This window comes from Temnothorax nylanderi, unplaced genomic scaffold (genome assembly GCF_030848795.1).
Source record: "Temnothorax nylanderi isolate EJ_2023f unplaced genomic scaffold, tnyl_v1.0 TNYL_tig0004_pilon, whole genome shotgun sequence".
NCBI lineage: Eukaryota > Metazoa > Arthropoda > Insecta > Hymenoptera > Formicidae > Temnothorax > Temnothorax nylanderi.
In genome coordinates, this window is record NW_027249066.1 from 2,465,705 (window position 1) to 2,487,738 (window position 22,034).

Here is a 22,034-nt window from a genome sequence, read left to right on the forward strand (position 1 = left end):
GGTTGAGTAATGAAACAAAAGGAAAGGGAAAAAAGAAGAACAAAAAGATTACAATAATAATTTATAGTATTGACACTCTTGTATTAAAATGAAATATATAATGAACCGTATGAACATGGACATGGAAAAATAACGGCTTTCACGAAACGTTTTCGAAAGTAAAAAAGAATTCGTTTAAAAAAATGACTTGAAAAAGAAAAACGCAGGATAACTACCTTGAATAATAACATTACTAAAACATTAGTAATTTCTAAAATAATAATCTTTATATAAATATTAATTTGAATTCTTATTGTGTATGGAAAACATAAAATTCTTATTGGAAAATTAATTATGGCTATATTAATAATAATTCCGAATTTTCTTGAACAGTTAGCAGTTCATCGAAGCATTTTAGTATATTTTGTTTGTCGGTAACTTATATTTGTGTACGATATTTTTAGAAATAGTTATCACTCTATTACTAATTAAAGCTTATCAGATTTTTTAGAAGATGAGGTAGGTCGGCAATAACATACAAATATCTATTTATACCGCAAGGATGTATGATACAACTGACTGTATTACTATATCTTCCTGTGTTAATACCCAACGGTTTTCAAATTCCAGTGTTTCCTGGACCCCATGGTATAAAATTCACGTGGAAGCCCACTGCTTCTGCTTTATGCATAATCTGAAATATCATTTATTTTGCTGATTTACTATTAAAACTGTTATCTATAAAATGATATCCTACTATGTTTCCAACGATCAACAATGTCAACAAGCATGAAAAGTAAGCATGCATAGCAATACCTGTTTCATTTGGAACCGTTATATCTTCTGTGCTTGCTTCGTTATCTTCGGTATCAGTATCTTCTTGAAAGTAAGACTCAACTTCATGTGTTGAGAAGGCAAACATCTTCGAAATTTCAGACTCACGTTTGAAATCTTCCAATCGTCTTCGTAATGTCCGTAAAGAGGGAAATGGGTAACCTTGACGAAGAATTTCTTCATACCCATGGTTTCCACAGACAAGCTTTAATTTTAGAGCACGCTGTAAAGTTTCGTTGGACCAATTTCTACCTCTTTGGCTTTTCGTACATAATGCTGCTATTTGATCTTCGTTGAATATCCTCCGTAGAGCCTTCATGTATTTATCATTTTTAATTTTATGTTGCAGTGACTGCTTCATATATTCCAGCGCTCTTATTTTCTTTCGCATTCTTATTATGTTCAGCCTTTGTTTAATTAATTCATCATATTTTTCTTTTTGTTTCTCCTTTAGTTCCTTTAGTTTTTCAGATTCAGAGGTACATGTATCAGAGGTAGATGCCGTCAATACCGTCACACATTCCTCCTTTATTATTTCGTTATTTTCCATAGTAGAAGTGTCTACAGCATCTACAATGTTGCTTTCTGCATTACATTCTGGAATGACATTTACTGTAATACACTCCGCTGTGTTCTTCGTTGTATTACATTCCAAATCTTCAATGCTTGGCTGTAACATATTATTGATACTCTTCTGTAAGAAGTCGACAAAATATGTGTAAGTGTTCATATACTTCTGCATCTTTTTATAATTTTAACGTATCTATCGATACTCACTTGCTCTTCAACAGGTTCCTTTGATGCTTCCTTATTTCTGCTTACATCCGTATCCTTTTTTACAAAAAATCCAAACAACGTTGGGATCGCTTCTGATTTTAATTTTCGCTTCCCGTCGCGTCTGTGTTCCCACATTTCTGGGGCAAAATGCATCTGTATGATGGAAAATACATATTACTATTGCAGTTTATAAAAATTTTTATATGCATTTCATGTGCGCAATAGAATCGGAAACTGTTACTAACCTCGCAGAGAGACGAATTATTCGTCGCCGTCCAATTTTCGCGTGGAACGTTTCGCTCCCATAGAGCCCGACGCTGCGGGTCTCTGGGAAACACTTTCATGTGATAACCCTTTTTTGAAGAATTATTGCAAAAAGGCGCAGCGCAGCCACCCATTCTGCACAATCATATTCTTCAAAATTCGAATGATAATTCGGAGTATTCGGACCTCGGATGTTGTTGCCGTATATACGCAGCACTGTCATGCGCATGCGTCGTTTAAAGATGGCTCTTTTTCTCCCGCAGAATTTTGCCAGAACTGCCAACTGCCAAGTTGGCAACTCTGCTGATTAGAGGAACGCGGTACGATCCTTTCGTTTTGTTTGGCGTCTTCAAGACGCCGTCTTGATCGAAGGCGTTTGACGCTATGCACATCTGCGGAAAATCACACAAAATGTCATTAGAAATCCATACACCTTACCCGAAATTTTACAAAGTAAGCTAAATTGTTAACAAAAATTTAGGTCTGGAGTTTCGAAGCCGATTGTCGTGTGGACGACTGCCCGACCGGGGGAAAATACCAGGGGCGGAGCTGGAGGGTGTTCGCGCGACTTCTGGCAGTTCTGGCCATAGTGCCGTAGGGCAACTGAGGGCACCAAGAAAACACAACGGAGAATAATCGACGATAAGGTCACAACAGGTCGCAAAACATCGCAACGGTCGGCGTGCTTGCCGTTGGCCGCCGTGGTATCTTCTTTTTTCTTCTTCCTCGACGATTACAATAATTCTTCGCCTCCGAGACATAACCAAGCTAACCGAATTTAATTTTGCAGCTGGCAGCTGATTGGTCGCCATTCGGATCAGCGTCTTCGTCGAGAAGAAAATTCCTATACGGACGTCGCGCAATAAGTGGAACATTTTGTGTTCACGTCAAAGGTCGCCTTCCCGCACTGTATACCGTACCTACATACCTACATTCTACATTGGTGCACTGCGCGCCGTAAACGTAGCGATGCTCGGAGCGTTGCACAGGCACTGGTATGTGTTGTCCTTCGTTACGAGCGTCAGAGAAGCCCGAATGTGCGAGAAGTGCTGTGCGCGGGTCTGCGAGTGATTCAACGTGGTTACTCCAGGCTGGGATTTCTACGCAGGTACGCGCGTACCTCGACGGCGACGCTACGCGGGCAGTTGACCGCTTGTGGGCCGCTCGAGACACGGGAGTCGCGGGAAGCGAGGAGAACGGTCCGGCTCTTTCCCCTTCACCTTAGGAAGACGCGAGGTCGACGACGCGGCGGCTCCCCCAGGTCTTCTCCCGCGCAGACATCATCGAGGCGGCGTAACCTCCAACGTTGTTTGATCACCCGGGACCGATGCGTCCTTCTGACATAAAACCACAACCTGGACCGACGTCACGCAGATGGCTTGGTCTACCTGGAGCGCGACGTGTCTCGAGCCGCTCGCTGGTCAACTCCCGCGTAAAAAACATCTCGCCTGTCGCCAATAGACTTGGCGATTCCGCGCGGATCGCTTTCTCGATCCGGTCCTACGTACGACCAGGGTGTAATTAATTCGTCGCCTGTTTTGTTTCGGCAGCGCAACCATGAACACTACAATGAGCACCGTGAGTAGCGGCGGCGACAAGCGTCTGCCGGAGACGACTGTACAGACCGTGGCGCAGAACTTAACTACAATGCAACAGAATGTACAGAGTGTGCAGAGCACCCTGCAGAGCACTCTGCAGAGCGTGCAGAGCGTGGTGCAGAGTACTATACAAAGCATTCAGCCGACCCCGACTATTGTTGGATCGGTGGGGACACCCGGTAGTCTGGTGGGCAAGTCAGTGTCGCTGGACATGAATCCCAATCCCAAGCTGTCCTTAATGAAGCCTGTGGTGCCCTCCGGCGCCACCTCGTCAGCAGAAACCAGTAAAATAACAACAACGGTAATTGTAGCATCGTGCTGAAATTATAACGTTATAATATGAATAAATGTGTTACATTTATTACAGGAGTGCTAACTAGTGCTGCAATTGTTAGTTTATTTTAAACCTCGTAGTAGTAAAATTTATTTCGACATTCAGTACTAAATGTGCCGAGTAAAATAATATTTTATATGATATAGGGTATCTTAATAATAAATATGGGAAAGAGTTACTTGTCAAACGCTTTAAAACGATCATACATGCATTTTGTGATAGATTTATTAATACCAAATCCACCGCTTCTAGTTATGTTCTTTAGGACCTACAGTAAAAATAATATCACCAGAAATGTTAACTACCGTGGAGAGGCAAAACCCACCGCAAACACAAATGTCATCACATCCCGTCAGTATGCCAGCCACGTACCACGTACCGCGAGGACCTGCCGCGGTTGCTAATATTTCCGCACCCAGATCAACAGTCGCCACTCCTATTATCAGGACGAATACAGGACAGATTGTGCCTACTACTAGACCAGGGTACATATACATGTGATAAAGTAAAACAATTTTTTAAGTGATGGTTAAAGAGATGAAACAATATAATTAAGAGAAAGAAAGAAATTAAAATAGCTAATTAGAAGTATATATGTGCAAAATTGTTTTAATGGAACAAACCTGTTATGTCGTAGCAATACACCAATCTCCAATCCCCAATGGCAACCTAAAACAACCGTCGCGTTATACGCGCAGCCACAATCACAAAGGCACCCCGCGCCATCCGTCAGCAGAGTTGCCAGGCCATCGTCTACCGTGTATACGGGACCACAACCGCGACTAATTACACCAGCCAATCAGGGAAGATCTGTTCAAGCTACCATGGTCACTGGTAGTCCGTCCAGGTTAATAACGCCCATCTTACAAACTAATCTTACCAGACATCCAGTCGCACAAAACAGACCGCCGACACCGCAAGTAGTAACTGTGTCACAGACGTCGCAACCAACCAGATCGTCGGCACAAACCATTCAAGTAAATCATATAATATATCTTTATATATAATTATAATACATGTATGTGTAATATTGTACAAGTTTTTGTTTACTCTTTTATGCACTTTCAAAAACTTACAGTTGTCAAACACAGTTTTGAGTCATGGTACACGAATATCGACACAATGCATTCGACCCGGAGGTGAAGGCATACGTGACGGTTGAGTGTACAACTTTTCTGGATTGCACATAAATGTAAAGAGTAAAGCTGTACAATTTATGAACTTATAAATTTTATTGAAATGTTCAGCCCGCTCAGTCTAGCAGACCTCTGACTACGACGGGTACGACGAAACGTATAGCTGTGTCAACACCCATCGCGGAGACAGCGAACAGAATAAGCAGTGCGGCTTCGGTTACTATCGGTTCGGTGGAACCAACAGTAGCTCGACAGTTGTCAATTAGTGGTAACACGGTTGCCGGACCGTCGACCGTTAGCCATATCGTTATTCCCTCTCAACAGGTAGAGATTGTATTCTTTAATTTGCAATATATTGAAAATTCTAGATAATAAATGAAATAATAATGTGAACAGGTTCAACCACAGCAAGGTGCGCCGCGTGTCGTTCAAACCGTCACGTCCCTGTCGAGCCTCAGTACTGTGTCGCAAGTAATTACAACCACCGCGAATACACAGTCGAATGCGATGCGCATATTGCAAACGGCTCCAACCACGGTTGCGAAAATCACAGGAATGTCCTTGCACCCTTTGCCGATCGCTCTACCGGTCAGGGCTGCATCGGCGCCAATTAAGCCCGCTCCCACGCAGCCCCAAAATATCGGGCAAACCGTTCAAGTCAAACCAGCGCCGCAAGCTAACTTACGTATGTCGTCCACCAACAGCAGTACACCCACAAGCTCCACTCAGCCGGTTCAAGGACAGTACATACATCCACCGCATACGACTACTACGTATCTCTCTTTTGAGACTACAGGTAAAATCATGATTTAAAGTAGGCGAACAGATAAATTATTTATCTCCCCTACATTCTTTGTGCTTTAGCGATAAAAATAATGCTGTGATAAACAGAAGAACTGTATCTTGCTTTTTAGGAACATACTCACAATTGCGACAGGCTTCAGTGCAGCCAGTGAGATTAGTTGTTGAGCCAGGATATGAAGAACCCCACGGGGGTAAACCTAACGCGTCTCCCAGACCAAGCATTCTGAGAAAGAGAGATCATGACAATTCACCAGTTAAAGGTACAGTTATGTTAAAATTAGTAAGTACAATTGAAGCAATAACATGTACAAAAAATATTCTCGAGACAATATACACGTATAAATATATAAAATAAGGAATGGGATAAATTTAATTAAAACAGCATACTGATAATTTTTTCAAATACATTTTATTAATTTATAAGAAATTGGAAGACTCGATTTTGCAACGTGTTGAAACCTGCTTGTGGAAACATTGACCTTACATATAACAAAATATTTATATGTAATAGTTGTGCTTACATATATAAAGAAAATTCTTGTTTCTAGTACATTGAAACACTTTAAAACGAAAAGAACACTAGGATAGAAATTCATTAGATATTCAATATTAAATATATTGAAGATAAATTTTTTATATATATTCTTTCGGTATGTTATCATAATTAATAATTTAGTTGTTTATTTTCTTTATCGTCTATTATGTGATAAGATCTGAAATTTTTTGCTAATAAATTATACTTTTTAATGAAGATTATAGAATTCCATTATAGAATTTCAATTTCACAGGGGAGTCGCAATTTCTTGCAGGTGCAGCTAAAAATTTAGTTCCTGTATTAGCGTCCTTGCCATCAAGTAGATCAATGTCCAGTCCGCCGTGTTCGCCGAAAGGAGATCAGGATGGTGGTGGATGCCAAAGTTCTGGATCCACAACCGTATCTGCCACGTCTTCGCCGGGTCTTGACGAGGAACTTGACCAATCCAGGATTACTATCAATCCCATCATAGAAATGTCACCGAGAAAAAAGCCTCGCAAGCAACAACTTACAGGTGTAGAATTAACGGAGCCTAGATGTACGGAGGAAGAGATGCAATTTATCACGGAGGAAAAATTGAAGAAGGAGAGCAAAGAGGAATCAAAAGAGAAGTTGTCCGACAAAAGACAACTCTCCAATGTACAAAGTGATATTAAATCGTCTACTCAGCAAACGGAAATCACAATACGGACGCGGCCTGTACCAAGTTTGTTAGGTACATGTAATATATAAATATTACCTTCCGTTATATCCATTCGTATTTTCTATGTTGATTCGGATTACATCCCTTCTAATCACATATCACTTGTTTTTAGGTTCTTGGAAAAGCAAATGGGCAACTAGATTACACCATTATAGAAGACCTAGCGATGTTCGACCCCGCGAGGAAAGAAGACCAACAGTTGCCGAATTGGCGCAACAGAAACACGTATTACAGAAACTAAATGGGTGGAAAATCTATCATCTCACTACACAAATGGAAGATATTGCGGCCCTTGAAAAACAGGTATATTGACTCACCACATTGTTTAGCTTTTCCTTCAATTTATTTATGCTCAGCGAATCATGTTTGTACGAATCATATATTTGTAGGTTCATGAAAAATTAAAAACGACGCTCATGCTACTGGAATCGCAGCAAACTGTAAAAAGTAAACATAGTGACGGGCTTGAGCGTGTGAATGAACTGATTAAGGGGAACATGCAACGCAGTAGTTTAATCAGCGAAGGCATGAACGAAGCACGTACACAGCTCGTCGCTATATTTCAACACAAAGGCCCTATTACTGATCTTCTGCAACGCTGTGGTAACAAACGAGCACAGAAAAAGAGGGACAAATGAGCTGTCGTGCTGAATAAATACGTAGAACCTTTATAAACGAACTTTGTTGAAGGGAAGTTCAAAAGGGAGCTATTTTTTATCTGTGTCACAGATTCTATATATATAGGAATAAATAAATGGTTTTATAAGTCTAAAAGACATGACTATGTCACTATATATAATAATATGTTTATAATTTTATTATATAAATCTATAACGTTTTTATTTTAATATAATACTTCTTACTCCTCTTAGCCATGTCTTTCTATTCATTTAATTTCTGCCTCCAATTAATTTATGCATATACTTCTATTTAGACAGAATGCGTCTTCTTAGAAAGGAATTTGGAATACTTATTACAACGAAATAGGATTCAAATAAGCATTTTCTTCATTTGTAGTATATGAAGTTGTCATGGAGATAACAGATCCTTGAGTCGTGCTGAGTCATGCTTGGTAACGGCAATAGAAATCCTGATAATTGTATATGCATAGACGATTCTATAAGAATATATATTTTATAAAGTTTAGCAAATCTTGAAACAACATGTGGTGGGGATACAGTCAACCGCTAGATTTACAAGCTGAAGTGGCACAAAGAGAAGACCGTGTTTTAAGCAATATTGAAGTATTGATTGTAGGTTCTGGTGATGCACGGCACATTGTGAAGACGCTAGCTTCATCTTACACACATCCTGATCAAACTATCACATATCACGTTATCGAACCGACTTTGGAGCAAGTTGCTAGATCGATACTTTTATTAAGCATTTGCTTAGAAAATGATTTAGGTATGTACTCGCGGATACCGATATCAAGTCTACTGTAAGTCAAAGGAGTTAACACGTATGTGTGATTGACGTACCAAAGGACTGCAAGAGGCGACGCGATATTATTTGGAGATTTTAGGGAACACCCTTTTGAGACCGGCTACGGCTAAATATTTGGCAAAATGCGCCAAACAACTGATCGATATTCCAACTCGGACCGTCGACTGTCCGTGGTTATCGTTAGAAAAATTTAAGCACAAGGAGAGAGATAATTTGGAATGCATTTTTAAGTAAGTTAACGTTAAATTTAAGGGGACACGTCATAGGGAAACGATGGTTTCAAACAGTGGCGGATTTTAATATTCTGTGACGCACAAGCGGCACAAGCAAAGCTTAATTTGAGAGATCCTATCATGCAAAGCTCCTAGATGTAGACCTACTGGAAAATTCGCCACTGGTTTCAAGCAAAGGTACTTAATGTCCTCCGCGAACATTTATGTGTCGCATTTCTGTGTATCAATTTTTATGATAATTTCTTGTATCAAAGATTCTGGACGCGTGCGACATGCGAGGGAGTTCCCATCGTGAATTATTGGGATCGCAGAATCAGGAAATTATTAAAAACAAGATACGATTACAGAGAAGGCGTTTTTGACTGGGATTATTATATGGTTTTAAAGCCCAGATGTACCACTAATCTTACTGTACAAGAATATAGGTACGTTTGTACATAGTAAGCGTACAGTTAAAGCTGTATACAAATTTTACGATCAAAGCAACGAGCTATGCTACCTCAGATGAAATAATTATTTCAATGTATGAATCAGCTGCGAAAATACAGTGTATTATTATTATAATTATAAGATTTTGGAGAAATAATGGAGTAGCTTTTACATGGCTTGAAGGGGAACCAGTCAGGAGCAATCCGACTCTGTTAAATAATATAATTCAACATGGACCTGGTTTTATACATTACGCATACTTGGGAGACATCGTGAACGGTCCCTTTTTTACTTGGTCCACTGTTGAAAAAAACGGAGACAAGTATAATAAAATATATTCGATAGACAAATGCGCGCTTGTTTTCCATATAATAAAATAAAAATTCTTAAATTCGTATATATTAAAGGCTCAGGGCAACCGACATTGCCGAACGTGAGGTAATGCGTGCAATTCACGAAATAAGAACGAAAGAGCCACTGTGCGAGGATCACGTCGGTGCTCACAGGGATGCTTCAATTTTAAATGGCATTATAGTGAGCCAAATGCCGGACATTGAAATGGAAAACGAATCGTGGATAAGTACCGAGGAGAAATCTAAGAAGGATAAAAAGATTTCCTGGATGGAAGTACCAAATCACAAAGTACGTTTCGTATGCTGCAACGAGCCAATGAATATTTTGTACATAATAGTTTCATTTTTAGATAATCTTTCATCCTGCAACGTCGCTGGAATCTCTCAAGTCTAAATGCGAATACGTAAATAGATTCCATCTGATTTGGGTGGCACATAATATGACAAAACAATTGGCGAATCTGGCACCGTTGATATCTACCGGTGCTCCGATAATTGTGGAATTACGTAAACATATGGCAGATCTTCGCAAAGAGGATTTGCAGAACTTTACCAAAGAACTGAAAGAAATCGCGCAGGAGAATGGACTCCGTTCACTTTACGACTTCGATTCTAATGAACATATTTTTGCTCGTTTCTGCAAGGATTAAGTCACTAAGTAGTTGGGTATATCTTAATAGTTTAATATTAATTATAAATATACATCACGCATGTGCAATTAAACTAAAATAAAAAGTTTAATCAATAATCAAAGAAATATGGATATTTTATAAAAAATAAAATGCCCGTTTAAGCTCAAATTGAAAAACAAATCAACAATTTTCGATCTCTATTAATTAAAGGCAGTTTCTCTAAACGATAAATCCTTTTTTTATTCTTATCTTTCTTTTTTAAGTTTTATTGCATTAATGTAAAATTTTCAATATGCTTCAATGTGTTTTTAGAAAATCAGGAAGTTATAGTATATAAAACTGAGATGTATTCGTCCAGTTTACCATCTTATTCTCTGAAAGAATATATAATATATGAAATAGGTAAAAAAAAACCAATCGAAGAGATCCTTTCCCATTGCTTTAATCATATACTACATAATTTATATATATTATGAATCTATAATATATAGTCATTATTTCAACAAAATGTACAAAATGTTTACATATGTAAAAGTGCTTGTATCACTTGATCATCAAATAGTTGCATTGCACAATATTATACTTTATATTCTTGTACTGGCTAGTTCTTTAGCTACTTCGGACACTGCGTCCCTATCTTTTTCTTCCTCCTCTTCTTCAGATTCTGTATCACTTTCTGGAAAGTCAGGAAGCGCTAAGGAATAGATATGATATTAAGAGATACAAAATAGGTAGAGGACAGAAGCGAGAGAGAGAAAGTTAGATATTCTTACCAAGTCTATCTATCTTCTCCTGCCAGGCATCATTTATAAACTTCTCTTGTACCGCTATTACTTCTTCAGGACTTGCGCAACGAGCGTACTTTTCCAACAATTCGCCGTTCAGCTCTAGGAACGAGTGTCCCCAACGGAACTTTTCAAGATACAGCTTAGCCTCGTCCGGGAATCCCGTTATAATTAAAGTAGCCACGATAGCCTCGACGCAGCTCAACTCGCAGGGCTTCCCGAAGTTTGCCGGATTGGCAGCGACCAGGAAGGGCAGTATGCGACGATGGCCCGTCTTTACTCTGGGAGTGTCGTCTATACGCGACCAGCTGCAATCCACAACCGCACAGCCGTACTTCTCCACAATCTCGCGATCCAGCGGAGTCACGCACTGCAACGTCTGCAACCGATATTATATTCAAGATTATCTTCTAGACGAGGTGGCCGCCGTTGTGTATACCATTTTGTTTCTCTGTTCTACCAGCTACCTTGCTGTCCACTGGAGTAAGGCACAGGCCTGGAAATCGCGCGTCCAGTCGCAGCAGCTTTGTCAAGCCATGTCTCACCAGCTTCCTGCCAGTGCTTCTCCCGGGGTCGCGGTGTTTCAGGTCAATCAGGTCCCACATAGCCACGGGAAATGGCAACGGCCACTCGTTCGCTGTCTCTGCAAATTCGAAGTCCCAGTAACCGTTGCAAGACACGAATTCCCAAGGAAATTCATCCCTGAATCTAACCTGTCTCGTCATTCTCCTTGTCCGATCCATCAGACTCTCTGTCTCTCATTTGATGGTATCTTTGCTCCTTGCCGAGAACGTGACGGGGCCTCCTCTGCAGCAATTTGTTCTTGTCCTTCCTTCTACGTCCCGACATTTTTCAGATATTCTGCGCGCTGCTCGGTACTTTCGCGCGGCCTTTCTCCACCGTGTTTTTCCCAAATTGCGTTGACGTCTAATCGCACTAACCTAACGTCCGTTCCGTCTCCGTCGTTGTTGTTGTACAGCACCGATTGTCAGCAGAAACGTCAACCTCACGCACACGTAATTGTTTGAGTTCTTTGTTGTTGACTCCACGCGTAGTTGTCACGAATATTTAGAGCTCTGCAATTACACAACCATTGCAATTGTACAATTGAATCTGCGATAAACCTTGTTTTATAACCTTCTTACCTTAAATTTTAATAAAAATGTACTCATTCGATGTTATTTTGTGGAGAAACAAAGGTTTCTGTTGAAGATTTGGCTTCAAACAAATCGTCATAAAATTATTGAACCTCATAACAATTGTTTCCCCGTTTCAGGGAAATAACCAGATAGGACAATCGTAAATCGCACAATGGAAGGATTGCACAATGCGATGCAAACATTGCAAATGACGGAATACGATCCACATTCGGCGGCAGACGATTCTCTGTACGTCGCCTCGAAATGCTGGGAACGCGTTGTGGACGCTGCTGTCAGGGTACGCAAAAGATTATTAGACCTTATCGCGACCCCCGGAGTCCCTGACGCGATTATTTATGTCGCGATTGCTCGCCGCGCCGCTTTCTGCATTTGACAATTTGTATTTTTAGACCGGCTACAGAGAAGGGGTGCAAGACGGAGCGGACTCTGTGCTGCAACAGGGATTCGATATCGGTTACAAAGACGGTTTCGAGACCGCTTTCGCGCTGGGAAGGTACAAGGGTCTGGCCGTCGCTTCGACGCCCATGTCGGAACATCCCGCGGACGTGGCCGTCGCTCTCGACAAAACCAGGCGCGGCGCGTGCTGGATATGCGACGTGGAATCGCGAAACAAGAGCTCCGATCCATTTGAGAACGCTTCGTTCTCCCAAGTCCTGAACGAGCAGAGAGTACGTTCTGCAGGAGTTATAAGCAGGCTACACGAGTACTTCGAACCGGTCCTGAAGAAATCGGGCATCGGAATCAATTCGACTCTTTAGATACATTTAAGTAGTATTTGTAATATAATTGGTTAAATCATTAACAGTCCATTAATATTTCTGTTGATATATCGCTATAAAAAATTGATTTCCTATATAGAAATGTTTATTGAGACACCCGAATAACTCCGCGACTCAATCATACAGATATTATCGACGATAAATGTTTTTTTTTTTTTTTTATAAATATAATCCCTCGGGGGAACCTTCCTTCTTGCGATACAGCACACTTTCCTTGGACTTCTTGAAATCGTCACTGGTAACCTTCATACGTCGTTCACGTAGAGCCATCAAACCAGCCTCGGTACATATTGCCTGGAACAAGAGTTTCAAGAATCCATTTTAATGAAGCAACAAAAAGAAACTTACAGTTGTGGCGTGAAAGTACGAAATGTATACAAAGCAAGAATTTATATTTCTAAAGAAGATTGTCCTACCTTGATGTCCGCGCCAGAAAGATCATCCTTTGCCATAATCAGTTCCGCAAGATTTACGTCAGGCGCCAAAGTCATTCTACTTGTGTGAATATTGAAAATTCTTCGTTTAGTTTTCTCATCCGGTAGCGGGAATTCTATTTTCCTATCGATACGACCCGGTCTAATTAAAGCGGGATCCAAGGTCTCTATTCTATTGGTAGCCATAACTACTTTCACATCGCCCCTACTGTCGAATCCTGATAACAATAATTTTTCAAATAATATCAAATCTAGAGAGATTTTTACGTATGTGAATTCTGTATAAGAAATTAGCTTACCGTCCAGTTGATTAAGCAATTCCAACATGGTTCTCTGTATCTCCCTCTCGCCGCCGCTATTGCTGTCGTATCTTTTCGTTCCTACCGCGTCTATTTCGTCTATAAAAACGATGGAAGGGGCGTGCTCCTCGGCAACTCTGAAGAGCTCTCTCACGAGCTTTGGACCGTCTCCTAAATATTTCTGTATAAGTTCCGAGCCAACAACCCTCAAGAACGTAGCCGATGTCTGATTGGCCACAGCTTTGGCGAGCAGCGTCTTTCCCGTGCCAGGTGGTCCGTAAAGTATGACACCCTTCGGAGGCTTAATACCCATCTCCTCGTAATATTCCGGATGGGTCAACGGTAATTCTACGGATTCCTTAATCTCCTGAATTTGAGTATCAAGACCTGAAAATATCCACGAGTCATATATTCTTTAATATTTTTGCGCGACCCACTTCTTCAAAAGCAGCATTTCTTCAACAACCAACATCAAATCAAACTAAACATTCTATTTACATATGAGTGTCGTGTTACTTAAATTTACATATATTTCAAAACCAAATTTTATGCTTAAATCTTGAATCGAGTCTTTATCAAGACTTAATTTGAAATTTTATTTTTTGAAGCTCTCAACTAAAGATTATAAATCTCGACGCAATTTTATAACAAAATATAATTATACCGATTTACCAGAATGTATGCAGATAAATGCAAAATGTTTAAGCAAATATAAAATATATATATGACATACCTCCAATATCAGTGTAGGTCTCCTGAGGAGCCTTTTCCAGCTTCATCACTGTAACCATAGGATCTGTATCGTCCCCTAAGACGCCAACAACAGCGTGAACTTTATGATTCAACAGCACAGAGCAGCCTGGCTCCAACTGATCCTTGTCGACGAACGACAAGATGGACACGTAATGCTCGGAGCCGACCGAGGTGGACACTATCGCGTGATTATCATCGATTATCTCCTCCAACGTGCCGACGGACATTGGCGTACCACGGAGATCGTCCACCTTCGATCTCTCCTCCTCGTTCTTCTCTTCCTGCGGCTTCAGGAGCTCCTGATTCCTGATAAACTCCTCCTCCATCAGCAGGTAATCCTTTATGCGCTCCATCTTCAACAGCTTCAGTCTGCAACGCGTGTGAGGGGTCACCTGAGGCAGTTTCAGGGCTGCATCCGGCCCCTTGGTGCGCCTCTTCTTCTTGCCCACCCTCGTGGGAATCGGCGGCTCGTACTTCTTCTTCTTGTCCTTGTCATCCTTCTTGTCTCCACCGCTGCCACCGGTCCCAGATTGATTCTGACCCTGTTGCAGTTCATTATCGTTAAAGAATCTCGCTGATAAAATAAACGCGATGCGTTACAAGAAACGTCTTTCGTAATCGCTCGAGAAAATATCAAATGCTTCTTGCTGAAATTTAAGACAGGGCTCAAACATTTGAAGGATGGCTAACCTAAACGATCGACGAGCAGAACGGATTTTGGAAAATTAGTAACAACACGCAATTGCTTTTCACGCCAAATAGCAAAGCCGCTCCACGTCCTCCCGTTAAATAATACTCGCTTGGTTATTTTGACAGAGACTCACCATCCTCCGTCACGGCGCTCTCTCAACCTGGCTTGACACTGCTCTTCGAAACGGCGGAGTCATTCGCCAGCGACTCGATTTTGTGCGCAGTCGATAAGAAAAGATCGACTTCCGCCGCCCTCCGGTTACTGATCGATAGCGAGTCTCGATCGCGGGTAAAGAAATATTCAAATTCGAAGGAAAATTCTCCCAGGCGATTCATGCCTTTCCAGATACTTTGCATATGTAAGATTATATTTATTAGCTGAACAGAATTAAAGATGTGAAACGTACTTAATTTACAGACAAGAAAAACGGTCGTTCCAAGAAGCCTGCGAGAATTTCGCGCATCCTTCGTTTCCTTGTTTCGCAATGAGTGAGTATAAAGAAAATCTTTTTTTTTTTTTTAAGGAATCCCTAAAAAAAGAAAGACTTTAACATTCGTATAACTGTAAATAATTACTATCGAGTGTTACCGGCGAGATTAATTACGATCTGCGCCAACGGCATCGTAAAAAATGAAACGAGACTCGATGCTTATACTCAGCGTGCTTTATATGCGGTTTCTCGTTAATACACAGTATTGAATGTACAATGTATCTTACAATAGGACTAAGAGAGCACTCGCACATCTTCACGCATAAAGCTGTGGTCCGACGATGCGAACACTGTGAATGGAAACGTCGGGAGGTAAACGCTGTTATCAGTACGCGAACGCGGAATTCGTATGAAATACCCGAATACGGCGACTCGAAACGTTCGTCGCGAGGACTTGGCAGTGTGCTACTTCTACTCTTATACGTAAACGCCCAGTCTCTTCCACATGCCGTGCACCGTCACGGAAACACGTCTCGCCCCACGTGCTGACTTAGCTTTTTATTTAATAAACAACCTTTTGATTTACAAGATCGCGAATATTCCGCTTTCCCTTAAATGTACCAATGCCGGGACACTTTTAAGACCTGTGTCTGGACACCTTTATCATTTTAGTTTCTAAATAAGTATAACACAAATTAAAGTTAAAGCTAAAAATATAATACAAGATAAATATTTTTATCTTTGATCTTAATTCCCGTTATACTTATTTAAGGACCAAAATGATAAAAATCTCCAGACATAGGTACGTGTCTAGGTTGGTACACCTTAAGCTATTCTCTTCGTGCGACAGATCCTCCCTACCCTTCCCCGAGATGCTCGGTACAAGTGCGAACGGTAACAATATCATTTCCGCGTATTTAAATATATCTATCGAATCGCGTTACTTATCCTACGACGCCGCGGTGTGACGCGCAATTCAACAAGGCTAAAGAGACTTAGATTGGTGAGATTTTATTTTAGCTTGTGGATCTACATGTTAAAGTACTTAGGATAAGTACCTTCTAGCCCTTCCTCTCGGCTCCGCTTCTCTGCGCTCCGCCCTTCGACACCGATCGACATCGGCGCGGCGCGACAGAAATACGAGTGCGCCCGCGAGAACGCGATTATCGATTCGGCAATCAGTTATCGGGTTGAGAAAATCCAATACAATAATAAAAGTTACGTCGTCCGGCGATGTACAGGCTGTAAAATACGAGGCTATAAATACGCCTTAAAATACTCTCGCTGCAAAGATTCAGAATAACAAACTAGTTCACGTGCTTATCAGTTATTCGTGACTGCACTTGTCACATCGTTCCACGTGCGGGTTGGAGATTGATGGTATTTAAAACAGGATATCGTGAAATGTTGCTCAGAGGGATGATTAGAGATTCCCGGAAGCGGGAAAACTCCTTGCCGAGTTTCCGGACTCTCGCGTCGCGCTCTTGCTTATTCCACGGTGATCGTACGTATCGTTAACACGCGCGATAAACGTGTTCCAAGTTATTAAAGGCCAGCCAAGATAACTCTAGGATCCTCCACGGCGTCTTTGATCTTCCTCAGGAACATCACAGCCTCGCGTCCGTCGATCAGCCGATGATCGTACGTCAAAGCTACGTACATCATTGGCCGAATAACAACCTGGGGAATACAGACGTTCGTTAAGCGACGGCGATTTTGCGATACGAGTTGCAATTATAGGCTTTAACAATTGAATTTGACAATTTAAATTCAGGGATCTTAAATTAAAAGATTAAAAAATTAAGAAATTAAAGGTTTAAATTGTAAGATAAAAAATTCAAGGACCTCAATGTAAATTTCGGTGAACTTTACCTGTCCCTTAACGGCGATCGGTCGGTCGAAGACGCCGTGCATACCGAGAATCGCGCTCTGCGGCGGATTGATGATGGGAGTTCCCAGCAGCGAACCGAAAACGCCGCCGTTACTTATCGTGAAGGTGCCGCCGTCCATATCCTCGACGGTGATCTTTCCTTTCCTAGCCTTCTCGCCCATGGCGGCCAAGGCGATCTCGATCTCGGCGAAGTTCTTGTTCTCCACGCTGCGAAGTACCGGCACGACGAGTCCCTTCGGCGTCGCGACCGCCACGCTAATATCTACGTAATCTCTATATACTATATCGGTGCCGTCTATCACGGCGTTCACCACGGGTTGGTCTTTCAGGGCGTAGGCACTGGCCGCGACGAACGGGCTCATAAACCCGAGCTTGATACCGTATTTTTTCGTGAACGATTCCTGCTTTTCCTTTCGGAATTCCATAATGCGACTGCAAATTAATAATGTATGTTAAATAAAAAAGATTATAAGAATACGAACATTGTACGCACATCTCGGTACAGATGAAGTCGTTAATTGTATTATTTGAGATGCGTGTACATATTCGATATAAATAAGCGATAATGCTTGAAATTACCTCATGTCAATTTCGTTAAACGTGGTGAGCATAGCGTTCGTGTTCTGTGCATCCTTCAAGCGTTCCGCGATACGCAAACGCATCCTATTCATTTTCACTCGCTGTTCTGTCCTAGTGCCGATTATCTCGCGCGTGTAATCGGCGGGAGGTAGCTGAACTTTCGCGCCTTCCAGCGACTGCAAGCGCATCGTTCTCGTAACACTTCCAAGTTAAATAATAATGCGTTATTCTATATTTACCTGGGCGTGTTTGATAGCCGCGACTGGCATGGACGCGGTAGGCGGCTGTGGAGGCGGTGGTCGAGCGGCGGGAGGCGGAATCGGCGCTGCCGCGGGTCTCGGCGGTGGAGCAGCCGCGCTTGGGGGTGGTGGTGGCGGTGGTGCCGCAGCCGGTGGAGGTGCCTTCGCCGCCGGCGCGGCCGCAGCGGGCTGCGGTTCCTTCGCCGCGGGTGCAGCCGAGGGTGCAGCTGCAGCACCGCCGGACGCGCCGATGTCGATGGTGCACAACTTCTGTCCCGGCTTCACCGTGTCGCCATCCTTAACGAAGAGCTCCTTTATGACGCCGGGCCCGGGCGACGGTACAGGAACCGAAGTCTACGGGCAAACGAGCGATTAAACGTCGACATATTACATAATAATCGCTATTATTCCTATCTCACGTTACAACCGGAAGGAACGAGAAACGCTCGGGATGCACACCTTGTCCGTTTCGATCTCGCAGAGGACGTCGTCTTCCTTCACCTGGTCGCCGACCTTCTTCTCCCACCTCACGTCGCCCTCGCTCACGCTCTCGGCAAACGCAGGCACCAGAACTTCCCTGATCTCCCCTGTTTAAATAATACAAATTACGCACGAATAAATTAATTTGGATCTTTGATATATAAAATGCTGCACTTACATAGCGCCGAAGTCGAACGTATATGTCTCGCCTGATTTATCCAATAATGGTTTGCCTTGTACTTTCTGCATCTGCAAGTAAAGGAACACTTTAATCTTTCTTATTCTACCTTTGTCTTGGGTTTCAAGAATTGAAAGTAATTAGTGCAGTAACAAAAAATAAAGATTTCCAAACACGTAGAGTTGTCATGAAGCTCTTTATATTAACGACACGTTTAAGAATCAAAAATGTATGTGTGCGAATACAAAATAATGCACATACAGTGCTACTTACAACGGAGCCTTGGCGTTGGGCACACGTTCGGCATGGACAACTACAGTGCGCCCTATAAAAATGATTTATCATAGTTAATCGTTTCCGCTGACGAGCTCTTCCAATTGACTTGCTGTTTTTTTACAGCTGTCGCTTTCAAAATCCTCGTTATATCTCATCAGTGTCTTATCTCTCTCTCTCTCATTAACCTTACCTTGACTACACAACGATCTCGCAACCTGCAAAAAGAACGAACGTAGGATCTAGTTAATCTTTATTCCGGCAATGACGTGTGTTCGGCGGACCGGTTAGAAACGACCTGATTTTCAGTCAGAAAAACGAGCGATTGATCTTATGAAATGCGGCGACCTTGCCGGGGATAAAAATAGTCATTGTTTCCGTCGTGAAAAAGAGCAAGAGAGAAAGAAAGAGCCGATGTCAATCAAAAGGACTGCGATATCCAGGTGCTCGTCGAGGACCGATACGTCCTGATCGGGGGAAACGTTCTCGTTTGATTGACAGGCGACGGTGGATCACGAGGATATTATCGGGTCGGGAGATGCGTGCATTATGTAACCGTCGTCGCGGTGAGGAGGGCTCGGAGCGGTCCCGGCGAGTTCCTCGCGAGCGAGTGGAGCCGCGTGACTCGCGGCGGCGAGCACGCCTCGAATTGATCCCGCACCCGGGATTGATCACCAGACCTGCCCGCGGATAGGCGGGCGAGGGAGGGAAACGGGGCAGCGCGGCGCTTAGGGGAAAGCGTACTCACCTCGGCCCGCAACACGCTGCTCCGCGTGATCACGCGGGGCGCGAACCGCGAGCAGTTGGACAACATCGCGGCCATCCTCAGGCAGGGCGAAGCGTTAACGCGCGCACTCGGACGTCGACTCGCGAACGGCGGACGGCGGACAGGAACGACGGCGCGCGCCCCACGTCTTGGCGGGGTGTCGAAGCGGAAGGCTAAACCGCGCCACAGTATATCCTGTGACCGCGCCGAGAGGCTAGATCGGATGAGCGGCGGCATCTGTTAAGAATGGTCCGCACTAGGCACTCTTTCTCGCATTCGGCCCGTAAATTCTCGTTAGATTTTCAGAGATTCTCAAGCCGCCTTGCCTCTGCCGCGCTTTCTACAATCAACGTAAAATATATGCGGATAATGTACTTGGATGCTTTGGAAAAAGGCATGAAAAAAAAAGATAGTACAGGAATGGATGTATGTGAATGGAGTACTGTGAATGGAGACGGAAACTGCTGCTGCAATTCCGCATGGAATTCAATATTGTGTATTAGACCTTGAGGAAGATTCTCATAACTCTGAATAATTTGTTTTTGGCAATGTAACAGTATTTAATATAATATATAAAAATCTTTCAAAATATATCACATGGTTTCAATATAATTCTCGCAGGCTTCACCACTTATTCCTTGCAGTACAGCCTTTATTCTCCGTGTACCTTTGGCGAATAGTGGTGCCTATCCACATTAGTAACTTTTTATTGTACATCTCCTCAGAGATGCACACGACGGACAACGCGAACACGGTCATTCTTGCGTGCTCGATAAACTCCTCTGTAATTTGTTCCGGTATCTTTTGGAACTTTGTGTCCAGACACGGGTATCCGGTGACGTGTACGTAGTCGAACGGCTGGATTTCTTTGCCCAACAAACCACTGTTTGTTTCCAGCCACCACTCGTTCTCCAGGACCTAGCATTAAAAGCGATTGCACTTGTATGTTGTAATAAACGAGCTTCTCAGCAATATTCTCATCTTTTCAGTTTACATCCAGTTTAAAATAATTAAATGGATTACCGATTAATATTATTAATATAAAAGTAAAAATGATTGAAACACACGATAGCCACCGTGCGCATAGAAATTACTCTAATTTACATGTATGTTCTTTTAAACTCTTACAGCCACATCGTGTAGAGACACATCACGTGGATAGCGGAATTCTGGACGTGTCTCGGGAAACTTCTTTGGACCGCTTTTGTTCACTTTTGTCTCGTTGGTCCTCAAATTTCCAGCTTGGTTCCTGTACTTCTCATCGATCTCCTGCCGTTGCTTCAACTCAAACATGTGTTGCTCCAATTTGTAATTAACTTGCACCTCTCCCGTCCCATCCTCAACTGCAATAGAATTTAAGTTCAAGCGTCTCTTCACATAGCACTAAATTTGCTGTTAACAACCTCGTCTCTTGCCTTACTTGTTAGAAATAGATTATTGACATTGCGCTTAACGTTCATGACGATCCCGACTATCTCGATCTTACGAATTTTAATCAGAGGCATGTTGAATGGGTGAAATTGCACGTAGTGACCCTCCTTGTAGGGTACTAGTCGGTACAGCTCCATGATGAGCATTGATGTGTTCAACGTCATTCGCGAGGCTAAAATTAGAATTTGATATTAGATATTGAAGGAGATTCACATAACTTGAAATAAATTATTTTTGGCAATATAATAGTATATTAAATACAATGGGTCTGTTTTCTACTGCTTTATTCCACATTGGAAGGAAAAAAGATAAACTCTGAACTAGTGCGGCCAGTTCAGCAGTAGAAAACAGACCCAATGTATAAAAATCATTAAAAAATATATATATCACGTAGTCTCAATGTAATCTTTGCAGACTTCACTACTTATTATAATTAACGCTATCGCTTGCCCATGGATTTGAAACCTCAGCCAAGAATAAATTCGCCCTTACCAGCCCTGATACCGGGCCATTCTTTCTTCGACGAGAGAGATCTTTGATAGTCGTCGTACTCCTCCTTGCTGAAGGTGGCAATGCCGCTCGCCGATTTTCCGCTAGACATTTGCCTCAGATTTAATCTCTTTCTCACAAGATTCCTTCTGTCATCACATTTCCGCCGGTTTCCCGACCGCGGCTATCTCGTGAAAGACGACTCTCTTGCAGGACTAACGGAAGACAATTTGAAAGGTCTACGGAGGGAGCCCCAGGCCCACCCAGGCCCCAGGGAGCAGGGAGCCCGCTAATACCGCGCTGGCTGGAAACGCATGCTT

The 22,034-nt window shown here is 42.4% G+C and overlaps 8 protein-coding genes across 12 annotated transcripts; 3 read left to right on the top strand and 5 right to left on the bottom strand.

Annotated features, from left to right (window-relative positions):
• Nucleotides 1–48: 48 nt before the first annotated feature.
• LOC139774199 (uncharacterized) lies at nucleotides 49–2,086 on the bottom strand. 2 transcript variants are annotated; one of them, XM_071709285.1, is made up of 4 exons: nucleotides 1,836–2,086; nucleotides 1,591–1,743; nucleotides 796–1,483; nucleotides 49–673 (listed from the first exon to the last, which is right to left on the bottom strand). In XM_071709285.1, exons 1-4 carry the CDS (start codon nucleotides 1,986–1,988, stop codon nucleotides 663–665), a joined length of 1,005 nt encoding a protein of 334 aa, XP_071565386.1. In that variant the 5' UTR covers nucleotides 1,989–2,086; the 3' UTR covers nucleotides 49–662. The 2 variants fall into 2 exon arrangements, with proteins under 2 accessions (XP_071565386.1, XP_071565381.1); XM_071709280.1 differs by having other exon boundaries at nucleotides 796–1,507; nucleotides 1,836–2,085.
• A 350-nt stretch (nucleotides 2,087–2,436) lies between these two features.
• LOC139774154 (uncharacterized) lies at nucleotides 2,437–7,835 on the top strand. Of its 2 annotated transcripts, none has more exons than XM_071709200.1 (11): nucleotides 2,437–2,558; nucleotides 2,645–2,962; nucleotides 3,405–3,753; nucleotides 4,039–4,271; nucleotides 4,424–4,763; nucleotides 5,034–5,246; nucleotides 5,319–5,718; nucleotides 5,837–5,986; nucleotides 6,536–6,976; nucleotides 7,077–7,267; nucleotides 7,354–7,835. In XM_071709200.1, exons 3-11 carry the CDS (start codon nucleotides 3,412–3,414, stop codon nucleotides 7,600–7,602), a joined length of 2,559 nt encoding a protein of 852 aa, XP_071565301.1. In that variant the 5' UTR covers nucleotides 2,437–2,558; nucleotides 2,645–2,962; nucleotides 3,405–3,411; the 3' UTR covers nucleotides 7,603–7,835. The 2 variants fall into 2 exon arrangements, with proteins under 2 accessions (XP_071565301.1, XP_071565291.1); XM_071709190.1 differs by having other exon boundaries at nucleotides 2,438–2,558; nucleotides 6,515–6,976.
• Nucleotides 7,836–7,923: 88 nt separating this feature from the next.
• Dnaaf3 (Dynein axonemal assembly factor 3) lies at nucleotides 7,924–10,182 on the top strand. 2 transcript variants are annotated; one of them, XM_071709267.1, is made up of 7 exons: nucleotides 7,924–8,036; nucleotides 8,107–8,371; nucleotides 8,451–8,640; nucleotides 8,898–9,068; nucleotides 9,215–9,394; nucleotides 9,480–9,714; nucleotides 9,776–10,182. In XM_071709267.1, exons 2-7 carry the CDS (start codon nucleotides 8,128–8,130, stop codon nucleotides 10,073–10,075), a joined length of 1,320 nt encoding a protein of 439 aa, XP_071565368.1. In that variant the 5' UTR covers nucleotides 7,924–8,036; nucleotides 8,107–8,127; the 3' UTR covers nucleotides 10,076–10,182. The 2 variants fall into 2 exon arrangements, with proteins under 2 accessions (XP_071565368.1, XP_071565358.1); XM_071709257.1 differs by having other exon boundaries at nucleotides 7,969–8,371.
• A 301-nt stretch (nucleotides 10,183–10,483) lies between these two features.
• On the bottom strand, nucleotides 10,484–11,692 carry LOC139774214 (18S rRNA aminocarboxypropyltransferase-like). Of its 2 annotated transcripts, none has more exons than XM_071709305.1 (4): nucleotides 11,556–11,692; nucleotides 11,310–11,485; nucleotides 10,831–11,221; nucleotides 10,484–10,733 (listed from the first exon to the last, which is right to left on the bottom strand). In XM_071709305.1, the coding sequence occupies exons 1-4, from the start codon at nucleotides 11,689–11,691 to the stop codon at nucleotides 10,642–10,644; spliced, it is 795 nt and encodes a 264-aa protein (XP_071565406.1). In that variant the 5' UTR covers nucleotide 11,692; the 3' UTR covers nucleotides 10,484–10,641. The 2 variants fall into 2 exon arrangements, with proteins under 2 accessions (XP_071565406.1, XP_071565398.1); XM_071709297.1 differs by having other exon boundaries at nucleotides 10,484–10,751.
• A 452-nt stretch (nucleotides 11,693–12,144) lies between these two features.
• Nucleotides 12,145–12,863, top strand: LOC139774232 (uncharacterized). The gene is made up of 2 exons (XM_071709332.1): nucleotides 12,145–12,279; nucleotides 12,392–12,863. Exons 1-2 carry the CDS (start codon nucleotides 12,154–12,156, stop codon nucleotides 12,758–12,760), a joined length of 495 nt encoding a protein of 164 aa, XP_071565433.1. The 5' UTR covers nucleotides 12,145–12,153; the 3' UTR covers nucleotides 12,761–12,863.
• Nucleotides 12,762–15,231, bottom strand: Rpt2 (26S proteasome regulatory subunit Rpt2). The gene is made up of 5 exons (XM_071709242.1): nucleotides 15,092–15,231; nucleotides 14,248–14,809; nucleotides 13,515–13,901; nucleotides 13,198–13,433; nucleotides 12,762–13,075 (listed from the first exon to the last, which is right to left on the bottom strand). The coding sequence occupies exons 1-5, from the start codon at nucleotides 15,092–15,094 to the stop codon at nucleotides 12,941–12,943; spliced, it is 1,323 nt and encodes a 440-aa protein (XP_071565343.1). The 5' UTR covers nucleotides 15,095–15,231; the 3' UTR covers nucleotides 12,762–12,940.
• A 376-nt stretch (nucleotides 15,232–15,607) lies between these two features.
• Nucleotides 15,608–19,980, bottom strand: LOC139774174 (dihydrolipoyllysine-residue succinyltransferase component of 2-oxoglutarate dehydrogenase complex, mitochondrial). The gene is made up of 9 exons (XM_071709233.1): nucleotides 19,777–19,980; nucleotides 19,222–19,246; nucleotides 19,029–19,080; nucleotides 18,756–18,826; nucleotides 18,557–18,684; nucleotides 18,098–18,451; nucleotides 17,859–18,034; nucleotides 17,261–17,711; nucleotides 15,608–17,068 (listed from the first exon to the last, which is right to left on the bottom strand). The coding sequence occupies exons 1-9, from the start codon at nucleotides 19,849–19,851 to the stop codon at nucleotides 16,934–16,936; spliced, it is 1,467 nt and encodes a 488-aa protein (XP_071565334.1). The 5' UTR covers nucleotides 19,852–19,980; the 3' UTR covers nucleotides 15,608–16,933.
• Nucleotides 19,981–20,329: 349 nt separating this feature from the next.
• Nucleotides 20,330–22,027, bottom strand: LOC139774226 (uncharacterized). The gene is made up of 4 exons (XM_071709319.1): nucleotides 21,718–22,027; nucleotides 21,215–21,397; nucleotides 20,923–21,137; nucleotides 20,330–20,712 (listed from the first exon to the last, which is right to left on the bottom strand). Exons 1-4 carry the CDS (start codon nucleotides 21,824–21,826, stop codon nucleotides 20,419–20,421), a joined length of 801 nt encoding a protein of 266 aa, XP_071565420.1. The 5' UTR covers nucleotides 21,827–22,027; the 3' UTR covers nucleotides 20,330–20,418.
• Between the last annotated feature and the right edge of the window lie 7 nt (nucleotides 22,028–22,034).

Bases quoted from the DNA above. Each gene is read 5' to 3' on its own strand.
- LOC139774199 (XM_071709280.1), bottom strand. From the start codon at position 1,988: ATGGGTGGCTGCGCTGCGCCTTTTTGCAATAATTCTTCAAAAAAGGGT. The intron at 1,744-1,835 runs GTTAGTAACAGT...TCCATCATACAG, and splicing joins ATAATTCGTCTCTCTGCGAG to ATGCATTTTGCCCCAGAAAT. The intron at 1,508-1,590 runs GTGAGTATCGAT...GACTTCTTACAG, and splicing joins AGGAACCTGTTGAAGAGCAA to AAGAGTATCAATAATATGTT.
- LOC139774154 (XM_071709190.1), top strand. From the start codon at position 3,412: ATGAACACTACAATGAGCACCGTGAGTAGCGGCGGCGACAAGCGTCTG. The intron at 4,272-4,423 runs GTACATATACAT...GTTATGTCGTAG, and splicing joins GTGCCTACTACTAGACCAGG to CAATACACCAATCTCCAATC. The intron at 6,977-7,076 runs GTACATGTAATA...ACTTGTTTTTAG, and splicing joins GCCTGTACCAAGTTTGTTAG to GTTCTTGGAAAAGCAAATGG.
- LOC139774232 (XM_071709332.1), top strand. From the start codon at position 12,154: ATGGAAGGATTGCACAATGCGATGCAAACATTGCAAATGACGGAATAC. The intron at 12,280-12,391 runs GTACGCAAAAGA...TTGTATTTTTAG, and splicing joins TTGTGGACGCTGCTGTCAGG to ACCGGCTACAGAGAAGGGGT.
- Rpt2 (XM_071709242.1), bottom strand. The intron at 13,434-13,514 runs GTAAGCTAATTT...TATTGTTATCAG, and splicing joins ATTGCTTAATCAACTGGACG to GATTCGACAGTAGGGGCGAT. The intron at 13,076-13,197 runs GTAGGACAATCT...CTCTTGTTCCAG, and splicing joins TTTCTGGCGCGGACATCAAG to GCAATATGTACCGAGGCTGG.
- LOC139774214 (XM_071709297.1), bottom strand. From the start codon at position 11,691: ATGTCGGGACGTAGAAGGAAGGACAAGAACAAATTGCTGCAGAGGAGG. The intron at 11,222-11,309 runs GTAGCTGGTAGA...TATCGGTTGCAG, and splicing joins TTACTCCAGTGGACAGCAAG to ACGTTGCAGTGCGTGACTCC. The intron at 10,752-10,830 runs GTAAGAATATCT...TCTATTCCTTAG, and splicing joins GGAGAAGATAGATAGACTTG to CGCTTCCTGACTTTCCAGAA.
- LOC139774226 (XM_071709319.1), bottom strand. From the start codon at position 21,826: ATGTCTAGCGGAAAATCGGCGAGCGGCATTGCCACCTTCAGCAAGGAG. The intron at 21,398-21,717 runs GTAAGGGCGAAT...TTCTAATTTTAG, and splicing joins ATGGCCCGGTATCAGGGCTG to CCTCGCGAATGACGTTGAAC. The intron at 21,138-21,214 runs GTAAGGCAAGAG...ATTCTATTGCAG, and splicing joins CAATAATCTATTTCTAACAA to TTGAGGATGGGACGGGAGAG.
- LOC139774174 (XM_071709233.1), bottom strand. From the start codon at position 19,851: ATGGCCGCGATGTTGTCCAACTGCTCGCGGTTCGCGCCCCGCGTGATC. The intron at 18,827-19,028 runs GTAAGTAGCACT...CTTTACTTGCAG, and splicing joins CCCAACGCCAAGGCTCCGTT to ATGCAGAAAGTACAAGGCAA. The intron at 18,452-18,556 runs GTGTGCATCCCG...GTTTGCCCGTAG, and splicing joins GCGAGATCGAAACGGACAAG to ACTTCGGTTCCTGTACCGTC.
- Dnaaf3 (XM_071709267.1), top strand. From the start codon at position 8,128: ATGTGGTGGGGATACAGTCAACCGCTAGATTTACAAGCTGAAGTGGCA. The intron at 8,641-8,897 runs GTAAGTTAACGT...CTTGTATCAAAG, and splicing joins AATTTGGAATGCATTTTTAA to ATTCTGGACGCGTGCGACAT. The intron at 9,715-9,775 runs GTACGTTTCGTA...TTTCATTTTTAG, and splicing joins TGGAAGTACCAAATCACAAA to ATAATCTTTCATCCTGCAAC.